Here is a 16112-nt window from a genome sequence, read left to right on the forward strand (position 1 = left end):
CTACTCTTTGCAGAAGGTGTCACAGTAAAGAAACAGTCCCGTCACCGAGTCATCATCCAGCTCCCCGCCAATGGTGGTCATGAGTGCCCGGAATCCTTGTTTGAGGAAAAGGAATGTGAAGCTTCTCCCGTCTGCTATAGCTACAGGTAGTCTAAATCAACCAGAGACATCTCAGACACGATTTTTCAACTTGTACTGCCTCAAAAGCTTGTTGAACTCCACTTCTTAAGAAAAATAGGATACATACCTAAATCAAGGTTTCAAAACAGATAGGTAGACTCAGCTGGGCCTGTGGTGAATCACTAGTTCATTTTGTTCCAGTTCCTTTGCAGGAACTTTGCAACTACTTAAGAATTACTTTCCATCTTTCTTAGCAACCATTTTGAAATTCTATACAATTAAAAAAATATTTCTTTCTGAATTACCCAAAGCACTGAAATGCAGCCTTGTCTGTTTAGGAGAGCTGTGTTCTGCTGCCACACTGTGCCAGGCACTGTATCCTCCATCTTTCCATCCCCATCAGTCCTGAGACAGTCCACAATTAGTATATGGCCTGAAGTACAAAATTCTCTGTGTTGACCTAATCTTCACCAGAGAACGCTGAGGACTGTTCCAACAGGTGGGGATCTCCACCATGTGGTGTTGTCCCTCAGGGGTCCGTACTGGGACCAGTGCTGTTTAATATTTTCATCAATGACTTAGCGAGATCGAGTGCACCCTTAGCAACTTTGCAGATGACACCAAGCTGAGTGATGTAGTTGACACACCAGAAGGACGGGATGCCATCCAGAGGGACCTGGACAAACTTCAGAAATGGGCCCGTGTGAACCTCATGAGGTTCAACAAGGTCAAGTGCAAGGTCCTGCACATGGGTTGGGGCAACCCCCAGTATCAGTAGAGGCTGGGGGATGAAGGACTTGAGAGCAGCCCTGCTGAGAAGGATTTGGGAGGACTGGGGGATGAAAAGCTGGACATGACCCGACAACGTGCACTCGCAGCCCAGAAGGCCAGCTGTATCCTGGGCTGCACCAAAAGAAGCGGGGCCAGCAGGTTGAGGGAGGGGATTCTGCCCCTCTGCTCTGCTCTGGTGAGACTCCATCTGGAGTCCTGCATCCGGCTCTGGAGCCCTCAGCACAAGAAGGACATGGAACTGTTGGAGCGGGTCCAGAGGAGATCCACAAAGATGATCTGAGGACTGGAAGACCTCTCCTGTGAGGAAAGGCTGAGGGAGTTGGGGCTGTTCAGCCTGGAGAAGAGAAGGCTGTGGGGAGAACTTAGACCAGCCTTTCAGTACCTGAAGGGGGCCTATAGGGAAGATGGGGAAAATATTTTCAGTAGGGCTTGTAGCGATAGGACAAGGAGTAATGGCTTTAAACGAAGGGAGGGGAGATTTAGACTAGATATAAGGAAGAAATTTTTTGCAATAAGGGTGGTAAAACACTGGAACAGATTGCCCAGAGAGGCAGTGGAGGCCCCATTCCTGGAAGCATTCAAGGCCAGGTTGGATGGGGCTCTGAGCAACCTGGTCTAGTTGAAGACGTCCCTGGTCACTGCGGGGGGGTTGGACTAGATGACCTCTAGATGTCCCTTCCAACCCAAAGCATCCTATGGTTCTATAACTGCTTAAGAAAATTTTTGGGCAGTTTTGTGGTATCTGTCTGAGTGGCATGGGAAAGTCTAGATAAATGTCAAGATCCAGCTGTTGATACAGGAGAAGTTCGGAAAATTCTGATGCAGTTCATTGGATTTACGTGACACAAATAAAAAAAAAAAAAGATTTTCTTAATGAGTAATAAATATGTGAGCATTGGAAACCAGTGTTCTGTTGCTCCAGTGGTTAGAGAGGAACACCTGCTAGTTCCCATTAAACTTTTTGCAGTGGTGCAAATAGATTTTAAGCTTATTTTAGCCAAAACAAATTGAGATTAAAGAATTGTGTTGCTTTTATCATGTGGTAAGAATTATCTTTGTAAATTCATTAGGAGATCACACTATATAAGTGAAAGATATGAAAGGATGTGAAACAGCGTTGGGAAGCTACCAAAATGAGTACTCTTCACATGAGAGAAATACAGCTTCAGAACTTTTTCTAATCAATACCAGAATCAGAGTTTTATCTTTTAGAAGGCTGGTCCTCATCTCTTTAGTATCATCAGTATCAAATGTTACCTGAGCTAGTACATGAGGATGTGCTGAGCAGAAGCAGAGTTGCTAGGGAGTGGTAGACGAGGTGATTTAAAGTTTTTGATGCAAACTAATTCTAAAAACTTTTTTTGTATATTTCCTTTAGCGTCTTTCTGATCTATACATGTGCTGTGACAGGTGGGCTCACACGCTCAGCTTGGCCTGTGCCGTAGTTTAAATACTGGCCTGCAGAGGCAGTTACAATGAAACTGGAGGTGCAAAAACATTGAGATAATTTTAAACATGAGAGCAGCTGATGATTTGAGCTGTAGACATAGCATTTGTTTCCCCCCACTCTGAGTAATTCAGACAACTGTGGATTATGTCAGTGATGTAACAATAACCAGACTTGCCTTGATTTGTTATATTTAAGTCCTAGGGTATTCTGCAGCACTAGAAGGGAACTGTGTAAAAATTTCGTAGCAGTTTATATTTGTGATAGAATAATTTAAGCAGCACAATATTGCATTTCTTATCAAGGTTTTTTGCAAGTTTTTTTGTCTGTGATTTATTTTCATATTGTCTGAGCTCATATTCACATTGCATTGGATCTCTTGGTTGGCTCCACTTGTGCAAGGTGCTGCCATTCAGGTACCCAAGACCCCAGGTGCTCTGGGATTGCCTGAGGCACCCTCACAGTCATTTAAACCCACTGTCCCAATGCTTTGCTGGACCTGGGGTCCAGTTTCCCATTTGGGGATCGTGTTTGGAAGACAAAGCTTAGCAAAGGAATTTGTTGTGAAAACTTTGCTCTTGTAATCACATCATTTGAAATTTGAGAAAAAAAAATCTTGAGACTTTTCTCATCTGTCCTCATCTTTGTAACTCCAAGGCTTGTCTGTGCTTCAAGCAAGGCAGAATTGTTCCATTTGTTGTTGTTTTGTTGCAAGGCATGCCTAAGGGAGTGGAAGAAAAGACCTGGGGAAGAGGAAAGAAGGAAAAGAGAAAGAAATGCACTAACATTTATATGTTACAGTATTTACTGCCAAAAGACACTCCCAGTACTGCGTGAACCAGAAATCAACCCTGGAGTCTTATCTCTGGAGGGTATTTGGGAAACTTCAACATATCTTTGCTTCACTGAGGTGGAAAAAAGAAAAGAAGGAAGGGAAAGTGAGAAAGCAAGGAGGTTTATATGGGCGTACTAGTATTTAAAACCATTCCTTATTTAATGGGTCCACGTTGTTATTATGAGATGTTAGTGTCACTTGGCTAAATCCACTTTTCAATTTTTATCATGTCATTTTGTTGACTGGTAAAATACTTCGAGAACACTCAGATGTAAATACATAGCAAAGGAGTTCTTCTGGTAAAGGGGTATTCAAGTCACATCATGTTCTTATTTTGTATAGTATTGTTTTCTGAAATTTCTTTCTCACATCTTGTATAAGTTTATTAATGTTTTGTATTGATGTATAATCCTCATATTGTGGTTTGTATTCACCTTGTATTTGTTAGGTAGCGTTATGTACCTTTGTACTTTGAAATCTTTGAAAATATATATGGTGTGATTTCTTTTCCCTCCTCCACCTCGTCCTTCCTTTCCTGTGTTCTTGATGGTCTAATCCAAAAAGGAAAAAAACAGTTAACAGGAAAGAAGGAAAAGTTTACGGTATTGTTACTGTTTGTTATTAATTGGCTGTGACCAGTTAATAATAATATGCAATAGCTTATGGTGATTTCTAATACCATCTAGCTCTTGTGCTGCCTCACTTTTGATTGCTACAAGTGTAGATGGATTGTTTGAAGTTGATTGCTTCCCCGCTCATTTCAGGTGGAAGACCCACAAGTGGCGCAGGTGCCAGCTAGTACCATGGTATGTGCGCCAAGACAGTCCAGGAGCACATGAGACTTGTGGACCTGGGTTACAAGCAAGAGGTTAGACCCTGTGTTTCTGTCATTTATTCCTCAGAAATCTATGGCTGCACTGGTGTGGGAAATGCCTAAAATTTTAGTCATTGTAACCTAATATTAATTTTATCTATCTTTATGTGCATCAGCAAAGGAAAATACTGAATGCTAGTATGGTAGGGTGCATCCTAACTGGTAGTTAGCAAATATTTATTCATAATATATTTTTAAGTATAGTTACCATTTTATCCCATTTACCACACTATATTTTTATATTTTTAAGTATAGATACCACGTTAGTGACTAATTTTTGGTATTGTTTGTTCAGTTTATTTCACCATCCTTACCTGAAGCAAGTTTGCAGAGGTGTTTGTGGAAAGTATGTTTTGAAAAAGAAAAAAGAAAGCAGTGGATGACTTTACATGCTTCTTGTTGTGAAAAAGATTGTGTAAATTCACCTGTGAAAATATGACATTTTTTATGTGGTGAGGATGTAAAGACATGTTCATGGCTATATACATTAGACCAAATAGAAGACTTTTTTTATGTGTTTGTTTGAAAATTTAGGATCAGAGAACCCTACAATAATTTTCAGTTGGTCTGGAGGTCCCTTGGTCCAACCTTCCACCCAGAGCAAGGCCAGTTTCAAAGTTGGATCCCACCCAGACTACAGCAGATTGCTCAGGGCCATGTCTCAGCATGTTTGGAGTATCTCCCAGGATGGAGATATGAAGCCTCTCTAGGCATTTGCTCTGGTGCTTGTTCAGTCTAACACTGCACTTTTTTTTTTCCCTAGTATCTAAGCTGAAATTTCCCTTGCTGCAGTTTGTTTCTGTGCCCCCTTATCCTTTCACTATAAATATCTGAAAACAGGCTGGCTCTCTCTTCTCTATACCCTCGAACTAGGTAGTTGTAGAGAGCAATGGGAGCATGAGAGGTGCAGGACTTTGCATTTACACTGCCAAAATTCAATGCCAGCTCATTTCACCAGGCTGTCAAGGTTCCCTGAATGACAGCCTTACCCTCCAGGTAGGTACTGACTTCTCCTCTCAGAGTGGTGTTGTCTCCAAATTGGCGGAGGATACTTTCTGTACACGTTGTTAAAGATGATAAACAGAATTGGCCCTGGAATAAACCACTGAGATGCAGTGGTCTTAACCAGCTTCTGGCTGGATATCAAAATGACTGACACTTCAAACCCTGTGATTCAAACATTTTTCCACCATTTCCATTTGATAACAAATAATTTTAGCATCCCTATCCGGCTTTACTGTCACATGTCTTCACAGAGAGTTTTGTGGATGTAACAAAATTGTGTATGTGTGACTCTGGTAAGTGTAGTCAGGAGATGGTTTTTTAGATGCCTGAAATAAATTCGGTATCAAAATAATTGCAATTCCTATTTACTGTAGTTGAATTACTTGGAACTACTAGTCAACTCTGAATTCCAGAAAGGTTTTTTTCTTTTGCCTTTTCTGAGTGCAAACTCTTATCCATTAAAACAATATTGGCTCAGCAGATTGTGGAATTCCTGAGCAAGGACACTGCTAACTGGAGAGGTGAAATGTTCTGGTCATATTAGAGCAGGTTATGGTATACTTCAGAAAGTCACAGAATAAATCTTAAGCTAGTAACTCCTACCACTTACTCAGAAAGTGTTACAGGTCAGTTTAGGGCTTACCACAAAATGAAACCTGAAGGTGTTGCCTGCTAATACAAAAGACTTCTGGCTGTGGTAATTCTTTCGAAGGTCTATTAGTAATGCAGTCTATTTCCAGCAGCTCTGGAGGATACATTCAGTTTACATACTGAGAAAATAAGATTTCTGTCTTTGATGGTGGGAGTTCAGATAATACAAAATATTGTCTTCTGTGCTTGCATGGTAGTACCTAAATCTCTTGACTTTGCCTCAAAGTCATTTAACAAAGAAAGATGGCTAACTGTACTGCATGTAAATTGTTTTTTATTATTCTTGTGTGTCCTTTTTTTAAACTGCGATTTCAGTCATGTGCAGTACACACACATGCAGAATAATACATTATTTTGGAATTACTGGCCATACAGTTTTCAAATCTGTTAAAGTTGATTGTCAGAATTTCCCTTTGGTACTAGACAGAGTTTGATCTTGCAAAGGATGATTTATTCAAGCAGTAGTCTTGTTCCTACAAGCGGATATAGTGGAAGTAGCTCTCTAGTGTAATGTGGTCAAGTGGTAGGATGAGCAATCATTAATTAAGAACCCTGGGAGCAGCGAAGCCTAAAGAAAGTGGGTGGTTTTTGTACAGTTCTGTAAATGTTTCTCAGATCGACTGTTAGAAAGGGGAGATTTTGTTTGCCCTTGCTTTTTATGAAGTCTGTCCAATGTATAAATGTAGAACTCACAGAGAAAGTTAGTGAAGTTGGATAACCAAATATTATTAGTGCCTCAGTACAAGTATCTAAACACAAATCTAAATATTGTCTAGCCTGTTGCAGTGGTGAAAGTTACAGAGATATTAAAGACAGAGCCTCTTTTGGCCCAACATTTATCCTAACAATGTAAATTATGTAAATTAACATAAAGTGTAAGTTTTGAACACAGGTATGTTATGTATCATGTCTCAGTATTTTAATACTTGACAATGTGTTGAATATATCTTCTACAATTGTGTTCAGCAATGTAAACTGATATTCTGTAGGAGCTAAATAAACTAGTACAGCTTTTTTTTTAGATTGAGAAAAGTAAAATATTTTCTGTTTTCTTGAACACCTTTACAATGAATATGACTTGGAAGTAATAGCTGATTTTTTTGCACAGAAGTAACTTTCACTTTGGAAAACAAACTTCTGCAATTCTAGAGATTATTGGTTGAGGTTTTATTTACTTCACACCTCAGAAAATTACATTGTGAACAGGGATGGTGTGTTTTATTTGTTTTAGATAGGTTATGTCCCACACAGCGCATTAACATGTTCCTTTTCCCCTCTTACATTTCAAATTCTGCCATGAAAATAGCTGTGTGTGAATTTTCAATGGTGCACGTGATTTTGTTTGGTCCCCTGCATGAGAGCTGATTTTGTGCAAGGTGCTCACTGAAGATTGGCTGACCTGAAAGGAAGCATCTGGCTGACTGAGCTCTGCCCTGGACAGTATTAGAAAGATTTCACCAGTTTCTGAAGGAAGACTATGGAAGAGGGTTTGTCCCCTCTCCCGGCTAATTCTTGGCTTCCTCTTGCATACTTGGCTTGTCATAAATTAAGTTTCTACGGGCTACGGAAAACTTTGCATGAAAATATGTTATTAAAAGTACTGTATTAAAAATTATTTATTTAAAGATAATTTTGTGATGCAGATACAGAAAAGACTGAACTACTACTGCGCAAGTCCTTTTAACCACTCCAAAATCAGGAAATGCTAAACAGTGAAGTATGAAATCCACTTGGTACAAATTCTGATACTGCATTTATAATGTGATACTGGAACAAAGATATTTTGAACGGATAATTTAACTGGGTTTTGGTGATTTCTGTACAAATGTTTACCATACTGTGAAAAAGTAGACATAGCGGCATTTCTTTTTCAATTGAAAAAGAGTTATCTCTCAAATTTCTGATCCTCATGAATCCAGAAATCACACATTCATTCATCTGTTCGTAGTAATTTATTTTTGATGTCAAAGTGAAACTATAATCTTATAGAAGTAATTTCAGCCCTTTGGTTTCCTGTGGATGATCCTTTCATTTTGTGTCAATACTTAGTAAAGCAAGTAATTGCATTCTTGTATGTGAGAACAGTTCTCAGTTCCTCTTTTTCAGTGTAAGGGGATGTTGCCATTGCTATTAGTTTGTCCTATTTCTGATCTAACTGCCTACGCACACTGTAACATGTAACATATCAGCAAGTGTGTTAAATAAGAAAGAGAAGGAATGTACACCAGGGAAAAAGCATATCTGACTATGCATTCGTTAGTGGTTTATTTTGAACAACATAGTCTGCACTGTTCGTATTTTACTTAGATAATGAAATCTGAAGGAGAAATCTAGAAGTTAGAAATCATTAAAAATGACTGGTTAGGTGTCTGATCTTAAGATTCTGTGAGTAACTAGAGCATATGCATGCCTTGCTTTATATCACAGCTTTACTATTTACATTTCTGTTCTTTAGCTTTTTTATCACATTGGTCTTCCTTGGCAGAAGAGATACTTGGGTGAATCATAAGGTTTACAATTGTGATTCATTGTTAAAGACAGCTCTGTTTCTGGCTGTCTTGTATAATGAAGGTTTTGTTGCAAATCATGTCAGTTTAAATGAACATGTCACAAAATTAGAACTTGGGTCAATGCAGAGGAAAAAGAATAAAAGGATTTGGTTGTCTTTTTGTTTTGTTTGAAGAACAGGGTATTTTTCCAGAATTTTTAAAAGAAAAAGTTTGTTAATTATTCTTGCAAATGATGGACAGGTGTTTATACCTAAATCTAAGAATATTAATGTAGCATTTAGTACCTGAGCTGCAAATTGTATTATAGAATGTATTATAGAATTGCAGTAACTTAAGGCTTCTATGTGTCTCTTGTTCAAAACCCTCGAGAGGTGATAATATGGGTGCATCAACAGGGAGTTTGAAAATTCCTTTTGACTCTATCTGACAGAACAGGAAATGTAGAGGAAAGCCATATTTTACTGTAACAGCAGTTATGATGTGATTATTTTCATAAGCTGTTTCTCAGTTCACAATAGTAAACTTACATGCTGTCTTGACAAGTCACCTGAAACCCAGGAGGGAGAGGCACAGAGTGTTGGCAAATATGAAATGCAAAACGAACCCCAAAAACTGGAACAAGAGAGTAAATGCTTGATAATGGCAAGCTACTCATGTTTGATGGGGATGTGGGCTATAAAACTCACTGTAAGAGGAAGGTGCTTTGGCTAGGGTGTGCCAAGAGATACTACTTTGTATTCTCAATGCTGACATTTATTAGCACATAGATAACTTCAAAGTAGCGGTCTGCTCAGTGAGATAGATTAACACATGAAGTTTGAAACTGTGAACAACAGTTTGTGTTATGCTATGATCATGCCTTAAAAAAGTCTGTGTCAGTAAACCTCAGATCTAGTGAATTCCGAAGGAACTTAGAGAGTTCAAATCCCTTTTGAACTGTGTTGGAAAGCCTAGCAAACTTACTAAAAAGGCTTGTTTTGCCAGTAGCTTCTGCAGATTTAAGTAGGGCTTGTTGGACAGCACCCCAACGCTAGTGAAGAGGACATGTAGCAGATGAGAAGCTCGAGTGCCCAATAGCCTAATCACATCATGATGTATATGGATGGATGCACATGATAAGGGCTATCCCAGTGACCGAAAAGAGATTTGCAAAAAGATGCACAGCCTGCAGTCCTTCCCACCATAAATCTTCCTCAGAGTTTTGTAGGAGGAATGGGATGGAAACTGTGAAATCTGTCAACATATTCTTTAATAGCAAGAGGAAGGTTATTTGTAAAATTTAAACAGAAGATGAAGTAACCTGGCTGTCAGAGAAAATATCTGAATAGCTGTATTTGTTGTCGCTGGGAACTGGCCATTATTAAAGAGCTGATCCCCAGCTCTTGCTTTTCTTCATTCGCAGGGTGTATATAGAGTTATTTGAAAGGCAGCAGGGCAGGGGAGTCGGAGGAAGCTTCCCAGGATGGCTGTGAGCACACGAGGAGGCCTTGCAGGCTGGTGTGAGCCGCGGGGAGGCTCGGGGGCAGAACCAGTGGTCAAAAGCCCTTTCCTTTCTCTGTGGCTAAGCAGGGACAGCAGCCTCCCTGTCTGGGCATCACTTATGGGGGTGCGGGATTTGTTCTTGTGGGGGTTCCATGCCCTCGTTGAAAGCACAAGAAATGAGACAAAATCATGAAGCAGAGCTGCTCCTTCATGGAGCTATGAACTAATATTTTAGCATCATCGAGACTTAACAGATGAGAGTGCCCTATTGCCTGGTTCTTATTATAGTCATGGCAAAGGACAACTTCAGGTTTTGTACTGAAGTAAGAATTTGGACAACAGTGCTCAAGAGCAGTATTTATGTGACAAAGTAAGTTTTAATTGACAAAACAGGAGCTAAAATCCTCAGACAACTTTATTCAGCAGAAACACATTGTTTTTCTCTTTGGCATGTAAAGAATGCTCAGGCTTATATTTTCCCAGTATTATTCACACATGCTCCTGCTTAGGATACTACATGATAGGAACATTTCGTCATGCAGTGTCTAGTCTGCTGTGACTCACAGAAAAAGAGACAGCATTGACAGGAAGAGTAAGAAGAGTTAGTGTGCTGAAATAGTTCTTGCCTTTCTAGAAAAGAAACAGAATTTTTTGTAGTTAAAAATACTGAACAGTTTAAAAAATATTATCACAAGTGTGTTGTAAAACAAAGTACATCGAACACCTTCATTTATAAAATACTTTAATTTTTGATTGTAGAGGTCACTGAATCTCACAGTGAAATCACAGTGAAGTATACTAATGATGGTAACACTGGCAAGGTTTTTGTATAGACCTACACACAGCAAGACTTGTTAAAGTACAGTCTTAGTGTTTTGCTACACCAGCAATAAATATATTTGCCTGAGGTCCCCTGTCGCTTGGTGGAAACAATGCTATCAGATAAAGTGTTAATTACATCGAAGTCCATTGTCTAGAAAATTTAGACTATCATTTATTTCACACCTTTCTTCTGGGAGATAATAATTGTTAAATACCAGAACAATTTTGTAAATTAATGGTTTCCATGTTAAATTTGATTTTTCTGTTAGCCGTACTCCTGTTTTATGTTTTCACTTACAATTACTTGGGCTTAATTCAGTAATAGAAGAACCGTGCTTTTTCCGCTTACTGCTAAAGTCTGTAATAAATATAACGTGACTGTATAGGTAAAATAATTAGTCTGGCACTGCATGACTTTATAGTAGTTGAAGACACTTCTCTGTATAGTGAGTTAATCATCAATCCCAATGTCTTTTACAGAATAGAATTAAAGAACCATGGCTTTGATCAGAGAAGTAGGGGACGTGTTTGCCCAAGTTAGGTTGTGAGTAGAAAAAGTAACTCCACTAACAGTAAGAGCATTTCAGATGTCAAATGGCCACAATAATGTATTAACGGAATGTATACAGTCATCAAAATCCCTGCTTTGTGTAATGGAAAAATACCCACTCTTCAACAGTCACAAGGAGTATAAACCTTTCAAATTGATACTTGAATCTGTAGAATAACAATAGGAAAATGGAATATAGAGTGAATCATCCAGGTCTTGTCAACTAGAAGCAACATGAATAGTTATGGACAGGCACTATGATAATTAAGATTCAGGAATTGATTTAGTATGCCAAGCTGTCCTCTAATTTGTGTGGTTATTAAGGTGAAATATTTAGGTCTCAGGAATGAAATTTTCCTGCTTTGATTCCTACAGTACAACTGACAATTAATCTTGAAAAATACCAAAGTGTTAATCCTCAGGGGAGCTTCTCACCTGGGTCTGCTTGATGTAAATTAGATGCACTAATATGAGTCTGAAAAAATTTATGCCAGCGTTGATATCAGCCCATGGAGTAATGTTTAATAACCGAGAAAGATGAGGGATTGGATATTGGCTTTAGAAAAACTCAATTTAGCTAGAAAGAAAAAAATGTGCTTCAATGGACAGTGTTTATGGCCTGACAAAGGACTAGATGGGAGAGGCAGTATCTAAAATGGATATTAAACTTTTGAAGAAGGCTATTAAAAGTTATTGAGTTAATCAGTGGACAGTCTTTTAGCCCTTGGCTAGGTATAGTTTTCAGTGCTAAAAAACATCGCCTGTATCTCTCTGAGAACACAGTGAAGAAATGCAATTAGTTTTGCTGATGCATTCACATGCCAAGGTCAAACTCAAGACAGAGGATTTAGGTTTGACCTCTGTGAATTTCCACATGCTAGAACTAGTCTCAACTGTATTTTGTACCTCGGGGAAACTGATGTCTTTTATTAGCAGAGTGTCTTACAAGAATCCAAAAACATAGCCTAGGCTTGTATTGGAAGATACTTTTATGACTTGTGTTTTTCCAAAATACTTGTGTGATTTTAGAAATCCTATAGTAGGCACAGTTAACACATGCTTAAAGTGGCTGTATGGATTTTCAATTTTTAGACATTTGATTTTGCTTGTTGAATTGCTATAATTATATCTGAAGACAAAAGGGTTTAATCATGTAAGCTACACCAATAATAGGATTTGACAGAAGAATTGTATTAGACAATTTGCAGCTAGTGAGTCCCAGAATAAGCACAACTTCATGCAGTAGTGAGCCTATTACAAACAGTGATGGCAGCCCTGCTCCAAGGTCGGTCAAGGATCAAGGAAGTAATTTGCTTAGCATCTCTGGAAAAACAAACCCTCCTCCCTTTCACAGTGTTTTACTACAGATGTATGGCAAAAACAATTCACTTGGGATCTCTGGTTATGTTTTAGTAGGCACACAGGCTTGAAGTGGACCATGTGGGTCATTGGGTTCAGCTTCCTACAGTCATCATGAGGTAGAAATTTAGTTTAGAACCGTCAGACAAAAAAGTTTTTTTCAGAAGTCATAGGTCACTAAACCCTGACAATTACTTTACAATATTCTAAGAAAAAAAACGTTTCCTCAAGTATTCTTCTTTCTTCCTCCAGGATGACGTATTCCCTCATAGGCAGTTTTATGTTTTATTTTGAAACTTTGCATTCAAACACCATTTTTCTCCAACAGTTGAACTTGATTATGGCATAATAGTTTGGATAGTAAAATTTACATTTTTTTTCTATTCACATACCACTAAAATAGTTATTGTCAGTACAATTGAAGTGCTTAAATTATGGAGTAAGTGTAATATAAAACATGATATTCCTTCATATGTATACAGAATGTTATATTGTGTTTGGATGCAATGGTACTGCAACAATTGGTGACACAAATTACTTTCACAGTCATTATGTGATACTGCATGTACTATGTGCTGTCAGGTGCCATGAAGCATAAATATGATTCTATTGTGTAAACAAACAACTAGAAGTTTCCGACCTTGTTACTGTGTAATAAGTTTTATGTTGTTTTGGACAAGGAAATAAAATGAGATTTACCGAGGCTTAGGTTAGAATAAGAGATAAGCAACCATGTTAAAAAACAAATATCCATGTGGAACAATAATAGAGCATTGTTAAGGACTATATTAATGAAACGGCCCTGTTGTTGTGCTCCGAATTCTTCCTTTTATGCCACCTGAAGTTTTCTTAAGAAACTATTTTCTTTCTTATAAGTAAGAAGTTTTTATTTAGCATATGGCTATCCTGTTATAGAATGTTGTACACCTATCGGCTGATAATCCATCCCTAGCAAACATGGTTTGTTCCTCAACCTTTTAGAAGACTAAAAATTGCTGAAGAACATCAGGCAGCAATACTGTTGTGGGTGGTTAAGTGGTATATGGAACTCAAATACGTTTCTAAATTTTATCTGTCCCTTTTTCTGAAATATATGCTGTTGATACAACGTTATACAGTATTCAGCTACTTAAAATGGCATTCATTGCAAGTTTTTTAATGTCTGACTTATAGGCTGTATCTGTAGGAAAAATTATAATGTGAAAATGGTATAATAGGTGTGAATAATATGGTGCAACCTTTATAATATTTACGGTTGTCTGTAAGATTTTGTTTTTTTTACCTGGTATGTCCTGGTGAATAGAAATTTAAACAGAATCTCAAAAAAAGTCAGAAATGTTAAATATATTCATTCAAGATATAAATGATTGCAAATATTAGGTTGTTGTATAGCTATTCTGGGCTTTCAGTGTGATTTTGCAGTAGAATATTGCAGACTTACTAAATTGAATGGAGACACTCATGAAAAAACTGCTCAGTTAAACTCCATCCCTTTTTGCTTCCAGCAATTACTTGTCGCAGACAAGACGGAGGGCAGGCTGACATCAGTGAGTGCCTTAAATACTCTGGCCCATTACCATCCTTAACACAGACGTGCCAGATTCCCTGCCAAGATGACTGTCAGTTTACAAACTGGTCAAAGTTTTCTTCCTGTAATGGGGAATGTGGAGGAGTCAGGACGAGAAAACGCACTCTTGTCGGTAAGAGTAACAAGGAAAATAATACATCTTTTATTAATTATTGCTACTGTTTTGACTAAAACCTGTGTTGTTCTGAGGTTCCCCTGCAACAAGCAAGTGATGTTTGTCATTGTGGCAGAAAGCAGACCCAATGTCACTGTCATGCTCTAGATACTGTTGGTGGAACAAAAAAAGAACCCCTCAGGAGAGCAAACTCCTGCCATATGTGTCAGACTCTTGATCGTGGGGAAGTGGCTAAAGAGAAGATGGGAGAACAGAGGAGGCCAAGGTTTCTTCTAAATGGAGCGCACATAGTAAACAGCAAAGCAGAACATTTTTTTTTATGACAGGCAAGTCAGCATTGGCTGTAGTTCCAGGGAGGTGAAAAATATAAAGCGGCATAATTAACTAACAGTCTGATCCAGTCTGAGAAAATAAAACAAAAAGACTTTACCTGCAGTTTTGTTGAACCCTGTGTTATCTTTCACCAAAAGGTGCACAAAAGTTTGCTATTTAAAAGGTTTTCATACTATGTTTATTCCAAATCCTGATTCTGCAGCCTGTTTCTGTGCACAGAGGTCAGGAAGGTTGCTGCTTTATGGTTTGTCACTTGTACAGAATTATGGCCTTGAGATCGTCTGTTTGTGCTAAGCATTCAACAAACAGAAGAAACAGACCTTTGTGGTGACACTCTCTGAAGAAGTTTATCTGAGTTACAGCTTAAAATATGAAAATATTTTTTCAAGAGGTTCTTTTTGGTTTGTCTTTGCTAAAACTTTATTTGACTGATGGTTTTCAGGCAGATGTTGGAAAATTTAGTCAATTTTAAAAAGGATATAACTCACAAACTCTCACTGATTGGCTCAATGGTGTGAAAAACCACAGACCTTCAGCTCTTCAGCATGGTGTGGGTAGTGTGAGGCACTCAGGGAAGTCCAGAAGAACTTTGCTTTGTTCTGCAGAAGGAAAACTCTTCACATCACTCAAATCACTTTTAGTCCCAAACAAGGTTAAGAAAGTTTAATTTTATTAAGATAAGAAACTAGATTTGGAAAACTGATAATGAAAATGAGAGTGGCCACAGACCTGATTAATAATTTGCATTTTCTTGGTTTATGTGCAGTTTCTCAGTTTAGAGAGCGGTCCACAATTTTTTTTTTGATTCCTCGGCAACCATGATTCCATGCACAAGCTGTATCTCGCCAGTATTGCCTAACCAGACTGAATTCTCATCAGATTCAATTGGTTTGGTTTTGTTTTTATTACACTGAACTGTAATTAGGAAAAAAAAAGTCTTGCTGAAATTCCCCTGGAGCTTCCAATAGAAAACCTTTTAATAGAAAATCAGGTGAAAGTGGATTTTATTTTTATTTTTTTTAAATTGGTGGCAGACAAATCAACAATCATCTCCCCTTAACAGGTTCAGGTGTTAACCCACTCACATTCCTTTTCCTACTTCTGCTCTTGGCTACACCAGGACTTCCCTCTCGGATGGTGTTTTCATGCATTAGAAATACTACAGCAGCTGAGTGCTTTTCAGCCTTAAGCTTTGGTTTACCTTTTTTGAACTTCTCAGCTGCAGTCTGGAATGTCATATTTATGATTAAGCCAGTCCTTTCTCCAGCTGAATATATGCTCTCCAACTTCTTTCTGTTGTCCATTCTTCCATTGCCTTCACCCAGCAGCTCAGATCACTGCATGAGACAATATGTTGCTTAATTTTCTGCCATATTTCCGGACACAACTAAGAATTATCTTTTGTGGGTGATTTTCCTCTTCATTAGGTAGAGCCTTTCTCAGTCTTGTGATGCTCTGTTACTTTGTGTCCCTTGAAAACTCTTGAGGTTTTTGTTAACAGAATAAAAAGTTTTTCCAGTGATACCCAACCCTTTGCTGCAAACTTTTCCTTGGTCCACATAATGGACAACCTTTCACTTTGAAACATTTTTTCTTCAACTTCTTTTTAATCTGTTTTATTTCTTCTGC

At 38.3% G+C, this 16112-nt stretch overlaps 1 protein-coding gene across 1 annotated transcript in view; it reads left to right on the plus strand.

Moving 5' to 3' along the window:
* The window catches only part of THSD7A (thrombospondin type 1 domain containing 7A), a 314907-nt gene that overhangs the window by 248524 nt on the left and 50271 nt on the right, over positions 1–16112 (plus strand). Inside the window, exons 12-14 of the mRNA XM_075419258.1 lie at positions 14–146; positions 3959–4062; positions 13953–14147. Coding sequence (XP_075275373.1) covers positions 14–146; positions 3959–4062; positions 13953–14147 — 432 coding nt within the window. The remainder of the gene's footprint in view (positions 1–13; positions 147–3958; positions 4063–13952; positions 14148–16112) is intronic.

Source organism: Opisthocomus hoazin, chromosome 4 (genome assembly GCF_030867145.1).
Source record: "Opisthocomus hoazin isolate bOpiHoa1 chromosome 4, bOpiHoa1.hap1, whole genome shotgun sequence".
Lineage (NCBI taxonomy): Eukaryota > Metazoa > Chordata > Aves > Opisthocomiformes > Opisthocomidae > Opisthocomus > Opisthocomus hoazin.